This window comes from Meleagris gallopavo, chromosome 7, assembly GCF_905368555.1.
Source record: "Meleagris gallopavo chromosome 7, MGAL_WU_HG_1.1, whole genome shotgun sequence".
In the NCBI taxonomy this organism is placed as follows: Eukaryota; Metazoa; Chordata; class Aves; order Galliformes; family Phasianidae; genus Meleagris; species Meleagris gallopavo.
The window spans coordinates 36,134,987-36,151,351 of record NC_139410.1 but is presented as its reverse complement, the minus strand read 5'-3'; the positions used below and the strand labels follow the sequence as shown (position 1 = coordinate 36,151,351).

Sequence of the window (16,365 nt, the reverse complement as noted above, 5' to 3'; positions counted from 1 at the left end):
GCCCATCAACCACTGATTAATCCTTACACGCTGCGTTTCAGGTTTGGCTATTAACATTCTCTTTTTCTGGGAATACAACTCTGTCAAGAAGAAGATTATTACGAGATGGTCACCTTTGGGTAAGGGAGATGAGGACTACAAGCACTAACACTGTTACGAAGATGGAAGCATGACAAGGACCAGGCAAACTATAACATATCACATAGGGCAGAGAGGAACAGAAGGAGGAAACAATTAGAGTGAATTCTATTTTCACTTATTACTTATTAAAGATAACAGGCTTTTTTAAAAACAACAACAACAAAAAACATTTGTTTCCCTTAAAATTGAGGGAAAAAAATAAAGATTACTCATCTGGAACCTGATGATCACACAATTAATTTAATGAGGTCTTTAAACTTAAAAAAAAAAAAATAAAAATAGAAGTAACATTAAACACATGAAATCCATGATATAGTGCATACAGTCACATACCAAATTATGGGTCATTCTGCTTTGACCGCGACATTCACTGTCAAAGCTACATTCTGTTACGGGCTTGCCAAATGTAATGAGCATAAAACCCCAAGAGCAGCCATTGGCTCTAGAGGTAGCTTTTACCAGCTTTGTCAACACAGAATTCTGCTGTTACAGCCTCTTCTTACTTAAGAAGCTTTCACAAAGTTTCTAACATGATGAACTGTATGCAGTGCAGAGCTATACATGTGGAATCAATTTACACTGAAAATGAATTCATCAAAAATCTAGTAGACCTTTGGCATACACAGTAATAAACAACAGTTGATACCACTTTGCCAGCAGTATGCACACATCTCCAAAAATCAAAACACTTACGAAGATCATGTAAATATAATGAAAAGCATCTCATCCTTACTACAAGAACATGGCATTTGCCAAACACTCCTACAAATAAAGATTCAAATTTCAGTTTTATTATTTTTTATCACTTTCTTTGACGTGAATGGATAAAGTATCACTGAACAGATTCCTACCATTTTGACTGGGTTCTTCTTGCTCTGATTGTTTTCTTAGCAGTAGAATTGCCTCACCTGGCACTCTAGGACTTTCCACATACTTGGCCTTCCTGATGGGACCTGTAAAGGAACATAGCTGAATGTATCTAATTTTCTCCAGATGTACCACAAATTTCAAATGTAAAGTGTCTCTCCGCAGAGACACAAATAATGCAGAGGAACTAGTTCTTAGACACACAGCTGCTACTGTAAGAACTCAAGAGCTGCTGCAGTTTCAGGCTTGTGAGAAATAAATGCTCGACTTGTGCTTTTTGGAATGTAAACCAGTCTGCTTACTCCAACAGTCCTCAGGCTTTCCTATATATGTAAAGAGGGATTTTTTTTTTTTATGTTCCAACCTGTACAACTTCCAGCAGGCCTCCTTTTTACAGAGCTTTCATTTTCCAGTACAACAGAAAGATAATTTTGTTATTAGCACCTCTAAAACTAAAAGAAAAATGCTACAAGTAGTTCACAGAATCACAGCATCATAGAATAACTTGGGTTGGAAGGGACCTGCCTGCCCACCCCTGCCATGGGCTGCCTGCTCCAGGCCCATCCACGTCCTTTGGTACCTGCAGGGATGGGGCACCCACACTGGCCTGGGCAGCCAAACCAGGGCCTCAATACCCTCTGAATAAAGAATTTCCTCCTAATATCTAACCTAAATCTCCCCTCCTTTAGTTTGAAGCCACATAAAAAGTTGGGCTCCCTGCTGATTATAAACTTCCCCCAAGGACCGGAAAGCTGCAGTGAGGTCTCCCCAGAACCTTCTCTTCTCCAGGCCAAACAAGCCCAACTCTCAGCCTGTCTTTGTAGCAGAGGTGCTCCAGCCCTCTGAGCACCCCAGTGCCCCTCCTCTCCTCAGCTCCACATCCTTCTTTTGCTGGCGGCCCCCATGGCCCCGTCTGGCTGGGACCATCCAACCAATTCCTTCTCCACTGAATAGTCCACCATTCAAATCCATCTCTCTCCAGTGTAGAGATAAGAACGTGGTGTGGGACCATATGAAAGATTTTGCAGAACTCCAAGAAAAAGACATCGGCTGCCCATCCTTTGTCTGCTGATGTCAGCACTCCACCACAGAAGGCCATGCCAGTGCTCAGTCACTAAGTGCCCCTGCAGAAGCCGTGCTGGCTGTCTCGGACCACCAGCTCACCTCACTTGTGCCTTAACAAAGCCTGCAACATTAGCACACTAAATAACTCAAACTCAAGAAGCTTTATATTACTCGATAGTTTATCCAAATATTGATCACGTTCTGATTTTAAGGAAAGGTGAAAGTTAGTTCAAAAACCAAATTAAAGAGTGGCTAGTAGTGGTATTTGCTTTCATGAAAACAGAGCATTCCTAGTTCATGAACACATTAAGTTCAAACATGCCAACTTTTAGTATTAAGGAGTTCTATAATCACAAACATACTTTTTCAAAAAAGAAGCTGATTCACTTAATTTTGCAGCTTTTGCTTTGGTTTTAGGCTGTTTATGAACCCATTCCTTGCTAAATATGGTTTAGTAACAGCTGCAGGAAACGTTAACTGCAGAACAGAGTTTCTCATCAGCCAAGTCTAACTGAAAGGGAATGATGCTGCCCTCTAAAGGCTTTCCAGAAAAAGTATACTGGTACAACTGGATCAACATTTGCACAATAAACACAATGTAGAAATTCTGGTCTTACAGGCAGATCGGCTGCTACACATTAATGCACATTATGCCACTGAACTGAAATACCACCATATATATATAAGCACATCCATCTACATATGTATGTTAACAGAATTTTATAACAATAGAAACATTAACAACACTGAGAGAGTTTTGGAAAAGCATACACCAGCAATTTGACAAAGTTACCCTATGGAAAATCAAGTTACTTAAACTGAATGGCAACTGGGAATATCATCATTCATGATACTGAAAAGTGAAGGTACTAAACCCAAATTCCTGTCTTAAAGTTTAAGACAAGACACTAGAACTACTGCAATTTTTTGTAGTGTCTAATAAAGCCACTCAAACTCTTCAAGGTTTTGGTGAGCTTGAGGTACTGATTCATCCAGAAGAAACAAAATATTGTCTAGAAGTCCCTAGAACACAGAAAATTACTAGACTTGGCAAAATACAAAAATTGACGTGGTTCAGAAACTTTCCCCAGCTTTAGCAATAGATAATGTTTTTTTCCTCATTTAAATACAAGCTCTGGTTATACTACAGAGCTAAAATCTCAGGTTCTCACTATCATGCATGACCGTAAGAGTAGGAAAGGAAGTTTCCTCACTTGAAAACATACCTGACATTCTGATTTTAATGCCATTAGGCCACAGCAGTGACATAGCTCCAGAGAAAAGTATTCTACAGGTAGTATCCCACTTTTTCATCTTGTGTGTTTCTATATTAGTCCTTTTCAAAAGAATCATAATAATAATAAATAGTCTCAAAAGCAAAAGCACAAACCCCATCATGTTTCATGATGACCATTTCCAGTCCAACTTCCACAGGATCCTGGACTTACAGTTACAGGATCACATACTGTATTTTTTTACTTTTATTCTTTTAAACAAGGAACCTCCAAGTTTAATTCTGTCAAATTCAACTGGGAGAAGCTTAATTCTTAAGTGCTACGTAACATTACATATAGTAGGAGAAGAAAAGGAAATCATAAAGTGGCAGCAGTATTTCAAGGGATATATTAATCTTCCTGAAATCTGCTGGAAGGGCACTGTGACAAGACACAAACAATCCAGACTTCTAGAGGGTATCAAGGTTATGCGTACTTTACACATGAATTAGATTGATCTACCAAGGATGATGCATAACAGCTCTTCCAGCACAGGTTTGGGATGTGATAACAGGTTTGGGATGTGGATTCCCTTGTCCATTGATGCAGAGGCACCATCATAAAAGGCTACTAGGTTGGTCAAGCAGGATTTGCCCTTGGTGAAGACATGCTGGTTCTCCTGTATCAGCTCCCTGCTTTCCATGTGCATCAGCAAAGCTTCCAGGAGGATCTGCTCCATGACCTTTCCTGACACAGATGTGAGACTGATTGACTTACTGTGACTTACTGATCCCCTTCCCAGACAGAGATCTCATGCTGAAAAATTCTTCCTTATCCTGCTTTTTTCTGCTCCTCTTTCCACCTCATCAACTCTTTCATTAAGGAAGCTTTTGACTCCAACAAACCAGGAGCTTTAATTCTGCCAGTATTTTCTGGCTCTTTAGTAAGATATAGTTTCTCTCTTCCCTCCTTTTATAGTTACAGTTGAGGATTGAACCAGATCCAGAAGCACTGGTACTCTTCCAAGCTCTTCAAACAAAAAGCTTCCCCACCTCCTATGCAAATAATTAAAACACAGTGTCACTCACAGTAGATTGTGCAAACAGGATTGTAGAGCCTTCTGTGTTCCAGTTCAGAAGCTCAGCTTATTCTCCTGTCGTCTTGCCTGCCCATGGATAATGAAGTTGTAGGAGCTGGACTACTTGCAGACTGACTGGCAAAAAGGCAGTTATTACCATGCATGCACTGCAGCAAAGGTACTGCTGCCAGTTGTGCACATTTATCAACACACCCATCTGTAATGAACCAATGTCCTAAGACATGAGGAATAATTTCACAGTTCAGACTCAATCCTGAATCCCTACCAGGAGTGGTAGTGCATAAAAGAAAGGGAAAGAAAAGTGCCTTGCCAGTGATCAGAACAGCAGTTTCAAAAAGACATTAAAGCCAAGTCCAGGGAATCCCCAGACTAGCAGTTTCCAAATCTGTTCTGAGCAGATGCCTCTAAACTTGCTAAATACTAATGTCTCCAAACTGGAGAGCTGATAATTACATTATTCATGGAACAGATATGTCTATGATGGAACAAAACCCTCTTAGTCTAAAGGGACAGAATAAAGCCAACATACTACCCGCAGCACACGTGCAGCTAATACTTTCTGGCAAAAGCATTCTATTGTCTGAATCTGGAGTCAAGAACTACCTGGAGGTATACAATACTCAAAGGGAAACTCATTTAAAGTGTAACCTATTTTCCAACTATTGCATATTAGATAACTAAAAGAAAATGGAAACAATTTAGAAGGTAAAATAACCCTTCAAAATTAGCAAATGTGCACCTGATTAAGAATAGTATGCCTGACAGCAAAGAAGAAAATTTCTTTCAAAGTAACTTAAATCACACATTAAACTGTTCCTGTTTGGATACGTAGGCTACTTGAACGTCATTTTATGAACTGTGTTTTCTGTTTTTCTGTGGGGTTTTTTTTTGCCCTCCCATTCCCCCACTACATGGTGTAGTGTATTTCCAAAATTTACTAAGATGTTCAAAATATCTGCAATACCATCTGCTTAACAGGATACAGTTAAAGAACTTGTTTTCTTTCAAACACTGTCTATGAACGTGCAACTTTCTGGAAAGGTAGGAAACGAAGTTTAAAAATACTTCCAACATTAACTGAATCACTTTTGTGGAAAGCAGAGATAACCAGATTGTGAGTGGATGAAGCAACCATGGAAAGTAAAGTTTTGCCCATATCCAACTCAAAATGCTGATACATTTGAAGAAGTGACAAGAGATAGTAAAGCTTTCTGCTTAGGCAGTAGAGAAGACAACCAAAGAAAAATAATTTAAAAATATCCCTCCAAAATCACAGATTAACACCTACTTGGAAACATGCAGAAACAGCAAGGAAAGGAGAAACAGTAAAAGCAAACTGTTAATTAATTTCCATTGCACAGTGTTATTCTATACAACATTTTAAAATAATTTAATCAGGAAAAAATATATTTTTCCACTGATGACACAAGCATAATTAAGTACTTATTTTTAACAACAAACAGAGGTGCAGGACAAGATAAAAGGACACATTTGCTAGAAAAGTAGAAGTGTTCTCAGTATGAAGCCCTCAAGAACACATTTTAAGAGCAAGTAACTATTGGTTAACTACAACTTCTACTTTTGAATGTATAACTCTGAAACTTATTGCTATGAAAACATGACTGATTTTAATTTACTAACCAAAATTTGGTAGGTAATGGGCCCAATACAGACCTAGGAAAAACTCCTAATTAAAAAACAGATAGCATTTAGTGATACACTCTTCAATTATTATCTCTGAATACATGGAATACTGTTTCAGTCTAGCTGATACTAAACGGAATTTCAGCTCAAGGAAGTAAGTTACACAAGAGTATCATGTTATATACACAAGACCATCAGCACGCCTGGGTTATAAGAAGAATTAAAACTACCGAAAGAAACAAAGGTAGAATAATATTTCAATGGACAATTTTCTGCCTTTGGTTTACTGCCTTAGATATTTTCAAAGATGTTTAGAAGTATTAACAATACTGTTCGTGTGAAGTTTACCTCACTGAGTAGTAGTTTCATTAGAACAGCTTCAGTACATCTGAACTTCAGGATGCTTCTTTAACTCTCCTTGCAATCCTTGCTGCTTTCACCCATAATATCACGAATAAAACCTCAAGATACTGTTCACAGCACAGAACTGCAAGGGTTGGAAGGGACCACCAGAGATCATTGAGTCCAAACCTGCTAAAGCAGCCTCCCTGCACTAAGTCACACAGGCAGGCATCCAGATGGGACTTGAATATCTTCAGATATGCCAGTCTCTCTGGGCAACCTGCTCCACTGCTCTGTCACTCTCACAGTAAAGTTCTTAATATGCTACTGAACAGAGTGCTTTGCAATTAGTACAGCTAGCATCCTTCTTGCTTTTTATTACTTACGGATGCTAGCCTGATCATTTGTATTAAATCATTTTCCACCAGCTTCAATTTGTTGAAACTCAAAGGAGTAGCACAGAATGTTTCTACTGGCTAGGTATCTAGTTAGGCATTCATCCAAAACAACAGCACAGAAATGCCAATGTATTCAAAACACTTCATAGGGAATCTTCTCTATCTTCTGTGTATGTTTTATTTTTCAGTCTATTGATCACAGTGGAATGATTCTGAAGGTGTGAATATGGCTTCCCATTTGAAGTGTAGGGACTGTTAAACATTTTCTGAGAGACAAACAGCAGTCTACTACGCTTATAAAAGTGTGTCACTAAAGGAAGCTGAGCTGCAAGGTTGGTTAGATATCATCTCAAATGCAGTTCAGTTTTCCCACCAGCAACAGAACAAGGAGTTAGATCCCAAGGTTCACTTAAGTCTTTGGCAAAAAAAGCCAACACGTTTCCCTCTACATTAAAACATGAAGTCCTGCACACAAGTCACTTGCAGCAAGAGACAAGACAAGAAAATACTTTCCGTGCCTCAGATTTTTGCCTGGACTGTAAATTTTAATAGTCAAAATAAAATTGTATTTGCTATCTTCTACTATTTCTTTGGGTAATAATTTTTCTTTAATTTCCTGTAAGATGGTTGTTCATCAAGGCCTTTCTCAGTGCCAACCAAAAACCACTTTTGCCATTCTTCTTCTTACACTTTGTAAGCTTTACAACAAAGAATTTCAAAACTGCTGAGTGTTTGCACAATAACATGGACAATTTCACCTGACACTCAAACTCTGACCTGAATCAAGTCAACTGACGTTAGAGTGTTGGAATGATTTATATGTGCAGAATGCTGATAAAAGGGAACCAGATGGAGTACCTTATTTAGTAAGGCACACACATAAGCATGCGGTCAATACTAAGGACACAGACTGAAAATCACTTCAACAGCAATTTATCTATTAATATTTCATATTCATAGACGAAATAAATTAGCTGTAAAACATAAGCAACACTCTGAAGCAAGTATTCCCTGAAAAAAAAATCAGTAACAACACTGTTAATAACACGTACAGTTTTGCAGCTGCTTCCTCTAACTGAAATACTAACCATAAACTATCAGTTTTAAACATATTCAGACATTTCAATAAAAATATCTGCTATGCAAATTAGAATAATTATTTGCCATCTGAAATAATATAGTCCATTTAACCACCAATTATCTTCTTTACATGAGAACATGCAAAAAAGCCTTCACTGTTCATTTTTTTTTATTGAACAAGATCGTGTAAAATATAAAATGTTAAAAAGTGTTACTTTTACATTGTGTCAGAAATTGAGTCAAAATACTACAAAGATTTTAGTTGCACATCAATTTCATTTTACCTGGGGACTTTTTGTTTGATCGTGACTGCATCAAATAAGACTGGCGTGGCAGCAGAGGTGAAGATGGCAAAGACATTGAGACTCCTTTAGCCAAGTTCATCCTGTAAGCATCCCCCGGAACGGGCTGATTGCCACTGGGAAGATCTGCACTGTGGCCAGATGCTGCAACGCTCTGCAAGGCATTCTCTGGGCAAGAGTCCCCTGCAAAAAATAAAATGTTAACATCCATTATGTGATATATCAAGATGCAGATATTTAATACAGAAAAACATTTAGTTGCCATCAACAAGTCAGCATGATCCCTCTCTTCTCACTGTATATCTGCCACTGCAGAATCCAAACAGGAAACTCACTGGAAAATATAAAATGCACAACCAAGGGAGATTTCATTTCACTGTAATAAAGACAGCAAGCGGGAAGAAAAACTTCTCCTTAAACAAAATAGCAGCTTTCCAGATCTCATCCTCAGAGGCAAAACTACATATCTTACAAAGACAAAAGGATATCTACTACTGAAAGACTTATCAGGATCAGTGTGATACCTGAAATTCAGTGACCATCTGAAAGCACACTGCGTACTGAAGTAGTGAGGAGAAGTTTAGTCCGGTGACTGCCAACACCAGTTAGAAGTGTCTGACAAAAGCCCTCACACAAAACCACTCTAGGCTTAGCTCACTGATCGTTCTGTTTCAAAACAGAGAAGTCCAGTTAAATGTAATTTGACAGCAAAACGTTTTGTTTACTATCAGGAACAAACCAAGAACTGGTTCACAACACTAAGTAGCAGATCAAAATGGGAAAATGCGCAGGAAGGAGACCTATCCCACTGGTGCAAGAAATGCAGCTTTGGCACAGTCAAGAATATGTTCTCAAAACAGAAGAAAATATATGCTCACAACAATAAAGACAGCAGAAACACACGCAGAAAGTGCTGAGCTCTTGCTCATCAGATGACCGAAACAGCTGAAAAGCAAGAGATTGGCACCTAACTACAGCTTTTTTTTTTTTTACTGTCCCAATTAGGGCACTGCTCAATAATTTACACAGAACTGAATCAGTGTGAAACGTAAAACAAAACTGATAGAGAGAGGAAAGAAAATACTCGGAACATTTTTCACAGAGATCCACACAGCAACAAGCAGCACAGCTGAAGTGTGGGAACCCAGAGTAGAACTAGAAGAAAAACAGAACAACAAAGAAAGCAGAAGTGACTTCTTTCGAAAGACGGTTTCCTTATTATGGTTTATTGTCTTACAGTAAGGAAACATTTCAGATCGATGTGCCTCCCTGAGATCTGCCTTTCCTGTGCACTGCTGTCACTCGCTGGCTGCCTTCAGTTCCGAAGAGCTGCTCTTCTGCCGTGAGCCACCGCAGGCAGCTCAGCCTGCTCACAGGGAACGCCTGCGCTGTCAGAAAAACCAACGGTTCCTTTCCCAAAAGTAAAACTGTTTGTGTCTATTCAACCACCACTCTCTTTTGCAGAAGTCTGCACAAAACCAACTGGGCATGAAGTTGAAAATCTAATTGCATATTTCTAAGGGGGCACGCACTTCAGATGACTTATTTCCTAGACATACTATTTTTCTCACAAGAGCCATACATGACAGCTACGTACATACATTTGTGAGATAAATGACCCTGAAGAATGCTATGCTACAGTCAAACTTTTCTTGACTTTCATAAATGTAAACTTATTCTTTTATACCTTTGAAATCAACTTAACCATCACCTTCCAAAAGTTCTCCTCTTTCTTCAAATAAAACTCATAGTAACAGGCACTGATTTAAATAAACAACTCCAGCTTAACCAAGTCAGGACAGAAATTTAAAAAAAATAATTAATGAACTTTGTAGTAATTATAAAATTACATTACAACTATTACAGGAGTACAGCTATTGGTCTTAAATCCTGGGAACCTTCAGTATTTTGACAAAGTGCTGTAATACACCCACCTCAAAAACAAGTACTGTGCAAGTGTATAATCAGAATAAAAACCCTGAACGTTTTAGAAATAGAATTATATACATTTTGGCATTTAAAAAAAAAAAAATCTCATACCTGAGTCGCTAAGTTCTCATTTACTTTTGATAGAAGCCAAAAGGCTAAGGATTTTCCTCTGTTCTTTTCAAAATTAAACTCTGACAGTAGGTGTTTTTAAACACGGCTGGGTTGGAAGGGACCCCTCAGCCCAGCCCTGCCGTGGGCTGGCTGCCCCCCAGCTCAGGCTGCCCAGCGCCCATCCACGGCTGGGGCACCTCCAGGGATGGGGCACTCAGCTCTGGGCAGTGCCGGGGCCTCACCCCTCTATTGTTGAACGACACTGAAAAACTATTACAACGTTCATTCCGGTTTCTGGACATGAAGAAAAAGCACGGAAACAGCACAGTAATGCAAGTAACCACAATGAGAAAACAGTGTTATTAAGAATTCCTAATTGGATATGTTGCTGAGGCAGTGATTTGGAATTTCTGTATGTATTCCAGCTGGAATGCTACAGAGACAGCACAAGAAACAGGAGACCAGAGTCCAAAATTACTTCCTCCCCCTTCAGGGTTAACAAGTCCACCCACAACTCCCCTGTACTACGAAGCAGCAAACTGTTCCTAACTCACTGTTTTCTCAATAAACTGCATGGATTTTAATTCGTCCTTCTCGACTGCACATGAAATGATACATTACGGAAAAGCCCTGCGAAATCAAGGGCCACAAAAGCCCTGAACACACTGCTGTGGCATATCTTCAATCATTAAATGGAGATGATTTTATTATGGCAATAACTTTGAAGATGTCCTACAGTCTATTCATGTCTCACCATTTGTTTCCTTCCTACTTTTTTTGCTGCTGATTCTATTTCCCTGACGCTGCCAGAGGTACTGTGGGGACAGGTATACAGATCATGACTCAGATTCTAAGAGCAATATGATTAAAACAAGCAAACAAACATCCAAAACATATTTCCCAGAAATAATCCTTTTCAATTATTTTTCTAATTTTAAACTTGCTTTCACTTCTTGTCATTCTTATATATGCTATTACAACACAAGCTCTGAGAAAGCCCAATCATACTGGCCTCAAGCTATGAGGACATCATTTCCTCAGTGAAGTTGGAACATTTTTAAACACTAACTGCTACAGCAGAAAAAAATGGCAGGTTCTAATTAAAACCTGGTTGGGATACTCTAGGACTGCAGAGGACAGCCATCAAACACGAGCCATTCCAAGAAAGCAGAAGCTGCTCCTCCAGTGCCTTTCTAAAAGCTGTTAGCTAAAGGCAATGGAAATCAAATCACAGTTTAGTTGCACCTCGGGATGCAACTGAAAGGCATAATCAGATTAATAATGTGTTGTTTTCTTGTTTTTGTTTGCTTGCTTGTTTTTTAAGATGCAAATAGATACAAGGAAGGCAGACTAACGGAATGATTTGGTATTTTAAGGATATTAGGATCTACATCTTGAACTTTAAGATTAAACTAATCCTTCTTTTGAACAGAGAGGATAGCTAAAATGAAAACCCTTCCAGTATTTATGTCAGTATTAGACATAATAAAGTATATTCTTCATTCAGTACAAGTTTCTTAGAAACCAAAGAACTTCAACTACTTTACCAGATTATAAACAAACTACAGTATGGTGCTGATGCCAGAAATCAGGTAATTTTGTCATGAAAAAAAAAAAAAAAAAAAAAGGATCTCTATCTTCAAAACAGAAAACTTACCCAACCTAAATGCAGGTTCCCTACATCTGAATATTGGCTGCAACTGCACAGTATTCCACTGACATCACTCAATGTCTACTTCTGAGGTGGGCGATTTTGTATCTGTTCCCTTAATTTACCTGCCTAAGTGAAACAGAAGACTCTCAGCCCACTTAAAAACATATTTCCAATTTAAAAATTCTGCTATAATAAAAGGAATCTGTTTACAGATGTTTTTTTAAAAAAAGCTCTACAGGATTTTGTTGCTTAAAAGGCTTCCTAGCAAGCACACCATGATGTACAGGGCACTCATAGCACTTTTCAAACAAACAAGAACTTGACTGTAAGTGCCCAGCTCTGATTAAGCCTAGCTTTGGTGTAACGGACAGCAAAGAAGCAAAGAACAAACTTTGCTATGTGACTGCTAAGAACGTCGGGTTATTGTAGCAAATTCCAAGCAGGAAATCAGAAGCTGATAAAAATCTGAGTACCACAACTAACTTTTGTTGGAAAAAGAAAATATTAACAGAACTGGTGCAGAGGTGCACGCCTACCAAGGTCACCGCTGGCCTACGTCAACAATCCTCAGGGTTCAATAAACAGTTAAGACAACAGAGAAATCAGTATTCTCTACATAAGAGGTCACTCCCAGCATTAAAGCTGGTGGCTGCCTCAAACTCAACCTGTTTGCACATGCTTTGTCTGCAAACTGTCCTGGCATTTGTTGGAATAGAGGAATCATTACATCTGCCTAACTCTAGTGTTTCAGTGTCAAAAACTGTGAGGGCTGTTGAACAGCAGAACAGGCTGCAGTCTCCATCCTTGGAGATTACCAAAATATGACCTGGCCCTGAACAAGAGTGATTCTGCGATAACTTCTGCATATACACTCACCACAAACTCTCTAAAGCTGTTTGAAGCCTCTTCAGCATGGCAAGCCAAAAATGTGAGCTTAAAAGGCATAATTCCTTTGCTATTTTAGAAGTAGAATGCTCTGAGTTGAGACAGAGTTTGCAAAAGATCAAAACTGCTGCTGGGCGACTTTCTTAGTGCTTTACACATGGCTCTCAATGCACTAAAGGCCTCATGACAACTCTGTGAAAACCAGTTCTCAGGGAGAGCAGAAGTAACAAACTGTACCAACGCACGTGTCTGTGCAGCACTGCAGTAACATGGCCTCTGCAAACAGAAATACCCACATAGAAACACAAGTTATTCCTGACAGTATTAATAACTTCTACTCCGGCAAAATAGCTGGTGGGGCACACTTTAGCCTAACAAATGATAAAGAAAAGTTAAGACTTTACAGACGTAATCAGAAGGAAATAGCTGTAGGGAAAAAGGGCATTAGCTGTGTGGCATCAGGAACACAATCCAGCACTTCTGAGAATAATGCACAGCTACGTCCAAGAAACACGAAAAACAAGGATTACCAAACCCATCATTTTTGATATTTTAAGGAACCATTTCCCTCTGTGTTCCATTCCCATCCTACTTTTCAAAAGAATTGATGAGCAACAGCGGGCAGAACTCCCATCTGAAACCATAAACAGACTTTACTTTGACTGTGCAACACTGACAGTTGCTCTTTAAGGTATTTGTGCCTTTCCAAATGAAAACACACGCGTGTGCATACACAGCTGATTCAATACAGTGAGAAAGGAATCTAGGAGAATTGAAGGCACCAAGGGACTGAGTCTTTGCAGTATGGACAAGGTAACCACGCACACAGTTCAGGAGTTGAAGAAAAACTCATAGGAAGTGAAGCAGTTCATTGGTGATCTTTCTGGGATACAAACAGGCTTCTGTCATGTAAAATGAATCCATTAAAGAAGATCAACATTTAATTCTCTTGCTCTTGAGAATGAGGTATGGACTGGCCAAAAAACAGGAGAAACTAGCCCGGAAGGAGAAGCAAATTCATTACAGCCTAAGTAACTGGGCAGCAGTGAAAGGCATCAAGTGAGAAACGAAGCAAGGAAAGATTAGAAGTTCAAAGAACCACATGGACAACCTTTGTCAGTTATGCTTGTACTTGGGTTTATCTGCCCACTTTCTGGCAGTTAAATCTGAAATCTGGATTACTTTTTCTGCACACAAAATACATTCTCCTGTAGTAATAACTTTTTTTTTTTTTTTTAAGATGCTTTAAAGAAAAAAAAAGTGAAGAGCAGAAGTTACTGGGGTCACTGAAGAAATTTCTATTTAAGTGCTTCAAGGAGAGGATTGCTTTCCTTTTTCCCTTCTAAATGTATGCAGGATTTATTACTGGAATTAGCTCCTGGTAAAAAGCAGTCACCACAAAATACTCACTGCTCAGCACAAAAAAAAAAAAAAAAAAAGAAAAAGGAGTTTCAATTTTTAAATAACCACCAGCAGCCACCGAATATGGGCAAAGCAACACAGAACAATCAAAAACAGTTCCATGTTTTAAGCATGGAACAATGCCTCTTCTGTTGCAAAATATTTTTAGAGTAACAACCAAAAGTCACACCGAAACTTAAAAGTATTCCAGTAAAAAAGTAAAAGTTCAACGCTCCAGTTAGTGGTAGGTGCTTAACCTGGCAGGAAGTCCCTTCGCACTGAAATTTTAAAGCCTAACATCATAGAGAGTCTAGACAGAAAATGTCAATTGAATACACATACGTGTCTTAAAATGCAAATTTGTTTTGTTCAAGGATCTCAATCCTTTGATTGGCTAAGAGGTTATCTGAAGCTCGCATTGCTTTCAGCTTAGTTACAAGTATATCAGTCAGATACCAATGTTTAGTGAGACACAATGTGTGAAAAGTGGTGACCAAAAAACCATTCCAACTAAACAAGTTACACACAGGCAAGTAATTTTCATAGAATCGTAGAATGGTTTGGGCTGGAAGGACCTTTAAGATCATCTCGTTCCAGCCCCCTGCTACAGGCAGGGACACCTCCCTATAGACCAGGCTGCTCACAGCCCCATCCAGCCTGGCCTTGAGTGCTTCCAGGGAGGGAACATCCACAGCCTCACTGGGCAGCCTGTTTTGTGTTTCTCACCACTCTCACAGTGAAGAATTTCTTCTTAATATCTAGTCTAAATCTACCCTCTTCCAGTTTAAAACCATTTCCCTTTGTCCTGTCACTACCCACCCTTACAAGAAGTCCCTCCCCAGCTTTCCTGTAGGCCCCTTCAGGTACTGGAAGGCTGCTGTAAGGCCTCCTTTGAGCCTTCTGCACGCTGAAGAGCCCCAGCTCTCTCAGCCTGTCCCGCAGGGGAGGTGCTCAGCCCTCTGATCATCTCTGTGGCCCTCCTCTGGACCTGCTCCAACAGCTCCTCATCCTCCTTGTGTCGGATGCTCCAGAACTGGACGCAGTGCTCCAGGTGGGGTCTCACAAGAGCAGAGCAGAGGGCAGAATCACCTCCCTTGACCTGCTGGTCACATTCCTCTTGATGCAACCCACAACACAGTTGGCCTTCTGGGCTGCAAGTGCACATTGCTGGCTCACACTGAATCTTTCATCAACTGACACTCTGAAATCCTTCACTTCAGGGCTGCTCTCAAGCGATTCTATGACCAACCTGTACCTGTGCTTGGGATTGCCCCAGCCCCAGTGCAGGACCTTGCACTTGGCCTTGTGGAACTTCATGGGGTTGGCAAGGACCCAGCTCTCCAGCCCGTCCAGGTCCGTCTGGATGGCATCCCTTCCCTCTAGCGTGTTGACTGCAGCACTCAGCTTGGTGTCATCTGCAAACCTGACACTTGACCCACTGTCCATACCACCTACAAAGATGTTCAACAACACCAGACCCTGCACCAATCCCTGAGGAATGCCACTCATCACTGGTCTCCACTTGGACACTGAGCCACTGACTGCAACTCTACAAGCACAACCATTCAGCCAATTCCTTATCCAGTGAGTGGTCATCCATCAAATTCATTTTTATTCTAATTTGATGACCAGGATGGAACAGCGTCAAATACTTTGCACAAGTCCAGGTCGATGATGTCTGTTGCTCTTCCTCTCCATTGATGCTGTAACTACTTCATAAAAGGCCACCAAGTTTGTCAGGTGTGACCTAGCCTTAGTAAAGTCATGTTGGTTACCATCAATTACCTTGTCTTTATTTTCCACATTATTATTAGGGCCTTCAGGAGGATCTGCTCCATGATCTTGCCAGGCACAAAGATAAGACTGACTGGCCTGTAGCTTTAAAAATTTTTGATTTTAACTAATGATTAAATAGAGACTTTAATAAAAGATTATGCCTTCTTGCATAGGAGCTTCACTCTTATTTTAAAGTAGCAACTTAGTTGCCATTAGCAAAAAAAAGTCAGTAAATCTAAGCACTGCATATCATTCGAAGTTCAAACAGCAGAAAGAAAAATATGAATAGCAGAATATTATACAAGCAATCACAACTCAGCAGAAGTTACATGCCTTTGAAAGCCATTTTACTTTTCAATAAGAATACCAACCACAATCCATTTCCTAATTGTAAATGAGCATATGTAAAAAGAGGAATAAATCTCAAATTCACAATTTTCCTCCAACTCATTTTAGT

General features: G+C 39.6%; 1 protein-coding gene across 7 annotated transcripts in view; it reads right to left on the bottom strand.

The window, feature by feature from the left end:
* TANC1 (tetratricopeptide repeat, ankyrin repeat and coiled-coil containing 1) overlaps window positions 1-16,365 on the bottom strand; it is a 70,258-nt gene that overhangs the window by 31,527 nt on the left and 22,366 nt on the right. For 4 of the 7 annotated variants that reach the window (XM_085228084.1, XM_085228079.1, XM_085228078.1 and 1 more), the window contains 2 exons: window positions 8,135-8,335; window positions 993-1,094 (listed from right to left, as the gene is read on the bottom strand). In XM_085228084.1, the coding sequence (XP_085084210.1) occupies window positions 993-1,094; window positions 8,135-8,335 (303 nt within the window). Of the gene's footprint in view, window positions 1-992; window positions 1,095-6,378; window positions 6,536-8,134; window positions 8,336-9,389; window positions 9,418-16,365 lie in introns of those variants that run through there. The other 3 variants (XM_085228080.1, XM_010714071.4, XM_085228082.1) reach the window with 3 other exon arrangements.